We start from the raw sequence: 7146 nt of genomic DNA, 5'->3' as shown, positions 1-7146 counted from the left end.
GCATGACCGGGGGCCTTATGCGTTTGAGAGGAGATGCGTTGAGTATAGAACTATAGAGAAGATCCTCGAATTGTTTGCCATCTTCATCACTGTCAGATTCTTTTTCACAAATACGGTATGATGCCCCATAATACCGCATTTGTAACAAAATATGGGTAGATTCTTGTACTTAAGAGGAATCCACAAGTTTTTCTCTCTAAAGTAGATAGTTAAACCACGCAGCAAAGGCACCGTAATATCCAAACAGACTTTAAACCAAGCAAAGCATCCAGAGTAGTTGGCTTCTGTGTCGATATCTTCCACTTTCCCAATCTGAGCTGTAATATTCTTGAGGATGATGGGATTGAGGCATTGCATCGGAAGATCGTAAGCCCTTACCCAAAAACTACAAGTAATGATTTGGATGTGCGAAGGCTGCTCCGATCCATCAAGAGGTGCTATGGCAAACAAATATTCGTCAAAATGCCATGGCTGGCGGTGAACAACCCACTCTCTGTCCTTCGAATTGGCGAATGAAAAGAGGAACAAATTATTTCACCATTCTCGTGTATTGATATCAATTTTGGTCTTCCAAGATTTTTTCATTATCTCAAGCAAATGATAACCATTTGGCGGCTTGGGACAAATAAGTCGTCCCACCAGATTGAACACTTCCGTCCGGTTGCTTTGTGAGAAAATCCCCCGAAATCTGAATCACCTTCGCCTCCTTTTCAGTATGCTCTTCAGGCCCGGTATCAACCTCATAAACCACCGAAGATCTACCAAATTCCATACCTGCAACACACAAAGCAACAAAGCAAAAGCCAAACCACACACAAAAACTCACAAAGAGAAAACAGGCGCAGAGACAAGGGATGAGGGAAGATTAAGACCAGAACAAGGACGCTAAGAGAAACGCCAAACACAAAACAAAGATGAAACCAAGACTAGAAACTCGAAAGAGTGACGAAACCCTAGAAGAAACCTGACTCAACTAGAAACACCTCTAGATTGACTTGCAATATAACAAGGACATCCTAGCAGTGGTAAGTTAACCCAATGTCGTCTCTCTAGATCTTTAAGGGCTTTTACTTATGTCACAGGAAAGTAGTAAACGTGGATTATTAAACTAAGACTTGTAAATAAAAGCTTCTAATCAACTTGACATAAACTAAATTGCATAATTAAAAGGAAAGCATAAAACGAAAGTGCAGAATTGAAATAGCATAATTGAAAGTGCATAATTGAAAATGCAGAATTGATGCCTAAGATCTAAGCTATTCTTGGAACGAAGGCTAAAAGATTAACTAAGTGCCGGAGGCAGAAGATGTCTTTCTTGATTCACGTTCAAACCCCTTTTATAGACTTCCTTTCAACCCTAATTACCATCTAAGTCGGCCTCGCAAAACTGGACTCTTAAAGATAAGCATCGTGAAATCAAAGAAAAGTCCAGCTGGCAGCGTGCTCTGCAAGTAACGCGGTAGCTCTGGCGAGAAATTGCCAGCTCTGGAAACGTAAGCGGCTCTGAAAAGGCATGCCAGAGCTTCCAGCTCTGGAATTAGCGAGCTCTGGCGAGTATGACAGAGCTGGAAGTCAGCTCTGGATAGTTCAGCTCTGGAAAAATATGTTGACACTGGAGAATAGTCAGCTCTGTCGACTTTTAGCTCTGCTCTGACAAGTTTGTTCTACTTTGGAGAATTCAGCTCTGATAGTGAAGTTCAGCTCTGACTATGGAAGTCAGCTCTGCTCTGATACAGACCTATTCGTGTAGCTCTGCTCTGGCGTAACTTTTCAGCTCTGCTCTGGCGCAACTTTTCAGCTCTGCTCTGGCGCGGACTTTTAGCTCTGGACACCAGTTTGCGCCTAAGTACGTAATTCTGACCCAAAATCTCCAACATCACACTCTTCCATCTATAAAATCAGAATCTCCTGCAAAGCATAAAATAAACCCATAAACGCACCAATTTCCAGGATATTTAACTCAAAATAAGCACATCGAACAATTAGGCCTTAATCAAAACCCTTGTTGGAAACTTAATGAAATATCCCAATCTTAGTTTTGATGATACCAAAATCCTTAGGTTTCACTTGTAATAGACTAGAACTGCTCAAACTCAACTGTTAGAGTTCTTTTTCTAGTTTAGTTGTTGTTCTGAAGACGGAGGACTGAAGACTGAAGACTAAAGTTGCTGACTGATGTAACGATGAAAGGCATAGTAAAATACTGATATTTGACTGACCAGTCCAAGAATCAGTTACGACTGATTACTTAATGCGAGCCACGTAGATTCAGAGGACTGATACTAAAGTCAATTATCAGTTAAACATTCTTCCTCGGATTGAAGCTCCAAATCTTAAAGGAAGCCACGCACTCCAGAAGTACAGCCGTATTAAATACAGAGATCTCAGGATCATCATTTCTCTGCAGAGCCTTCCTTTTTGGTGATTACCTTTTCAGAGACGTCGTATCTCCTGCTCTCAAAGTAGCCGTTCTCACCAAACAAAGGAACCTCGAAGATTGAAGCCTCAGCAAAGTTCAAATCTATCTCCAACGGATGAATTCTTGAAGACCATTTCAGCCAACGGATCTATTCAAGATCTCTCCTATAAATAGAGTTCGAGGATCACTTCAATCTTCATCGATTCAACTACATAAGCTGAAACGCTACCGAAATCGTCACTTAGCAATTCAAAGCCATTCGAAAGTTTGAATCGAAGAAGATAATTACAAAGCCAAAACATTTTCACTGCTGATCACATACATTCTCTTAGAACTTAGGCAAATATTGTATATCCAATCCTAGGTATAACTGATTATAGAGAACTTGTTCTTTGTAATCTAGTTGGCAAGTTTTCGAACCTCTTTTCAACCGACCGAATCGACAGTTTGAGCCGAGAGGAGTTCAGACCAGTGTTCCGACTCTAAGAGATCTTAGTCTTTGCGGAAAGACATAGTTTTATCTCAGTGAAGCTAAGAGTGAGAAATCCAACCCAGTGTGTTGGTACTGAAGATTGGACCTTCGGTTGTTTAGGTTTGTTGTGCACCCGTAAGCACAAGCCTAGTGAAGTTGCCAGTCTGATCAACTGACCGTGGATCTCGGAAGTGTTTTCCGAACCACGTAAAAATCCCTTTGTTGTTTATCGCTTTCAATATTTACTTTCCTTATCTGTGCACAAACGTTTTATCAACTGAAACTGATTAATAGCAAAGTGAAACACATACCTTGACAACTTGCTTAATCACAAAGGCTATTTCGAAAGAAAAGTTTTCCGCTGCCGGTAATATTAATTTAACTGATAAATCTCCGAATAGTCAGTCAGATTCATATTACTCCTCTGTTTTACAAACTCGACTGAAGCCTAACGTGGATCAGTTAAAGTCTTTGACTTAACTGATATCTCTTTACTGAAGAGTGTTCAGTATCAGTCGCCAACCAAAGTTTCACTAATCTCTTTTAACTGAAAAAGGTTGTGTCAGTTTGTTTTCGTTTGAAAAATAGCTTATAGATGTATTCTCTCCCCCCTCCCATACACCTATTCGAGACCCCAAGAGACCTAACAACCCTAAAGGACGGAAACCCTAGAAACCCTAGGGAACTAAGCGTTAATATAGTATTTTTAATTCTCACTTTAAATTGTTAATTTGAAGATAACCAACCTATATATATACATAAACATGGATCATATATATACATAAACATGGATCAGTGTGTGTTTCTAAAATTTGATGAATGTCCAATACTCACAATATAAATAATTTGAAAAGGAATGCAATGTTTGTTGACTTTCATGTTAATTTGTTTTGTTGTGTTTCACCTATGTGTGTGGTTTTTTAGACAAATTAGTATATTCGAATTAAAAATAAATGATAATGCTTTCTACAATATGCAATGCCATGCATGCTATTCGCAATGAATAAATACGGAAAGTTTGCAACAACATATTGGACGCAAAGAATTTTTTTCAACTTGTGTAATTTTAAAAATATTTTAGTTTGTAAAATTATCGGGATACAGTGGGCCAAGCTTATAACATAATTTATGATATTAATAAAAAAATAATGTAAAAGATAGGTGAAATGTATACATTAGGTGGGGACCTCAAAATGCTTGAAAATGAGACAATATATACCTTTGACAAGAATATAATGCTTATATATATGTATTCATTTCAATAATATTCTTTTGCCAACATGCTTTTGTACGTATGTCCCCAAGATTGATCCAAAAAGTACTACTATAATACATTAAAAAGGAGATTTCTTCATGTTTTTTATTAATCGTTATTGCAATATTTTAGTCGCAATAACATTAATCATATATGAATCATTCTCTATAACAACCATTAAAGTTTGATATGACATGTTAATTGGGAAGTCATATTTTGCATTACAAATGCCAAAACTAAAGAGAGATGCATTTATTTTAAGGAAAAATTGCACCTAAATACACAAACTTTGCCAAAAATTCATATTTGACGCGAAGTTAGGATTTTACATTTTAATACACCAATTTTTGTTGTTGTCCAAATTTGACACGACTTAGTTCTTAAAAATTCAAAAAACAACCCATTTTTGTAAATAATTATACAAAGACCCACTTATGTTATTATTTGGGACATTTAAATTAAAATAAGATATTTCCTTATGATATTTTCTTTTAAATCATTTTAGGCGTGGATCAAAGATTAAAAGAAAACATCATAAGGAAATATCTTGTTTTGGTTTAAATGTCCCAAATAATAACATAAGTGGGTCTTTGTATAATTATTTACAAATTAAAAGGGGTTGTTTTTTGAATTTTTAAGAATTAAGTCGTGTCAAATTTGGACAACAACGAAAGTTGGTGTATTAAAATGTAAAATCATAACTTCGCGTCAAATATGGATTTTTGGCAAAGTTTGTGTATTTTCACGCAATTATCCCTTATTTTAATTACATTTTGCTGAAATTAGGGATTATGCTTCACAATATAACAAATCAGAATCGGTTGGTTACTTATAGGGCTGGTAACCCTTCAGTTACGGAATAATCGAAACGATTTTTTGGTTAATCGAAATCAAATAGTGCCCATTTCAGTAACCGCTAACCGAGTTAACCGAAACCAAATAGTGCCCATTTTAGTAACCGCTAACCAAATTCGATTAATCATATCGATTCGAAACTGTATAATTATTAAAAAAAAATCGATGACACTGCTAATGCAAGGATTCAAGCCTGCTACCTTTGAAAGAAAGGTAACACTCTTATTCACTCCACCATCCTAATATTTATGATTATGTAAAACAAAAAAATTATTATGTAGAAACATGGAATTATATATATATATATATATATATATATATATATATATATATATAAAAGAACAACATTAATTTTAAATTTTAAAATAAAATATAACATTTTAATAATTAATTTGGTTAATCGATTTTAATCGACCGGTTACCAATTAATCAAATTAACCGAATTTTAGAGAATTCGATAATCAAAAACTGAACCGAACGGATGAAAATCAATTATCGGTTGACCGATTAACCGAAAATTCGGTTCGATTACGATTATAACCGATTAATCAAAAATTCAATTTGTGATTACTGTTATAAACAATTAACCGAACCCATTTTACCAACCCTTGTTATAAGTTACTTATAACATTGCATATATTGAATAGGTATAATTGAATATATTGCAAAAATAGCCCATGGTTGTAAATCTTTATCCAATCCAAATAGTCATATTTCTATTTAGTGATTTTTTTGGGCGGGTGAAATCTAATATTAAATAATTTAATATTATAAGTTATACTTAATTTTAATTTTTATAAATTAAATCCTAAAATATTACATAACCTGACATTGGATTTATGATCTATAATAATGAATTATTAACTAATAAAAATAAAATAATAACCCTAATTGGATGGAATAAGCTTTAATTAATAATTATAAAATTAAATTAAAGCATACAAAACTGTAATTGAAGAAAAAAAGATGAAAGAAAAGAAGAAAAGAAGAGTGAATCGTCAAATCTGGAATGACGGTATTAATGCTAGCATTGCTGGCGTAGAACTTGACGAGATTTGAACTATCGGTCAAATAAGTTGGAATTTTCCAGGAAGCGAGCTTGTTGTTTTCACTTATGCTGAAAACTTGGAGATTGGTGAGGCCTGCGAGGAAGTTGTTGGGGATTGAAGTGAAATCATTGTTGTCAAGGTAGAGTTGCTCGAGAGAGGTCATATTTTGGAAGGAATGTAGGGCTCCGGTGAGGGAGTTTTGCTGGACGGCGAGGGATTGGAGTTGGGAAAGCTGGTTGGTTTCGGGAGGCAGAGTGCCGGAGACAACGACGGAGTCGAGGTTGATGCTGGCGACGAAGGAGTTGGTGGAGTCGCACTTGACGTTGTTCCAGGTGCAGAAGTGGGCGGAGGAGGACCAGCCGCTGGGGGCGAGGAGAGGGAGGACATGGCGGCGAAGTCGTCCGCGGCAGAGAGGAGAATGAGGCTCAGGAAGGAGAGGAGGTGGAGGCCGCGGTGGCATGTGGCCATGGTGGCTGAGAGAGAGAGAAGGAGAAGTGGGTGCGGTGCTCGGAGGTGGTGGAGAGGAAGGTGAAGTGGGGCCTCATGTAATATAAAAATAAATAAATAAATAAATCTTGACCGAAGGTAATGGCCGTTCAAGGAATGGACAATTTTTTTTAATAAATGGTACAATAAGAGATTAAATGTAATTAACATTGCTTTAGGGTTTTTTTTTTTTTTTTTTTGCATAAGGTGGCACAACCTTGAGATTATATTTGGTATTTAACCCAAAAAATAAATTAGGTTATAAAATTAACTTCCAACATTAATAAAGTCTCAAACTCGACTCAACGGTTACAATTTTATATTTTTTTCAATCTTTTATAAATATAATTATAATTTCACTCGCCTAAATTTATTCATATATATATATATATATATTCGCCGGTTCATTTTTACAATCTTAGCCCCGTCTCTAAACAACCAATTACCAAAACAACTAATTAATCTGTCTCCAATTAAAACACACAAAGGCCATGAACAATCTCGAATTTAATTCCAAATTTTCCAGCATTTTGCAAAAAGGCTAGATTTATAGGTCGCATTAGTCAAACATTTGGCACCTCTTTTTGCTGAATTGAATCGAAATATACAA

At 35.8% G+C, this 7146-nt stretch overlaps 1 protein-coding gene across 1 annotated transcript; it reads right to left on the bottom strand.

Moving 5' to 3' along the window:
* Positions 1-589: 589 nt before the first annotated feature.
* On the bottom strand, positions 590-6510 carry LOC131022986 (receptor-like kinase TMK4). Its single transcript, XM_057952525.1, has 2 exons — positions 6114-6510; positions 590-774 (listed from the first exon to the last, which is right to left on the bottom strand). The coding sequence occupies exons 1-2, from the start codon at positions 6508-6510 to the stop codon at positions 590-592; spliced, it is 582 nt and encodes a 193-aa protein (XP_057808508.1).
* Positions 6511-7146: the final 636 nt, after the last annotated feature.

The sequence above is a fragment of the Salvia miltiorrhiza genome, chromosome 4 (assembly GCF_028751815.1).
Source record: "Salvia miltiorrhiza cultivar Shanhuang (shh) chromosome 4, IMPLAD_Smil_shh, whole genome shotgun sequence".
NCBI classification, from domain to species: Eukaryota; Viridiplantae; Streptophyta; class Magnoliopsida; order Lamiales; family Lamiaceae; genus Salvia; species Salvia miltiorrhiza.
Note: the sequence above shows the minus strand (reverse complement) of the source record. Positions and strands in the feature narration are given on the sequence as shown.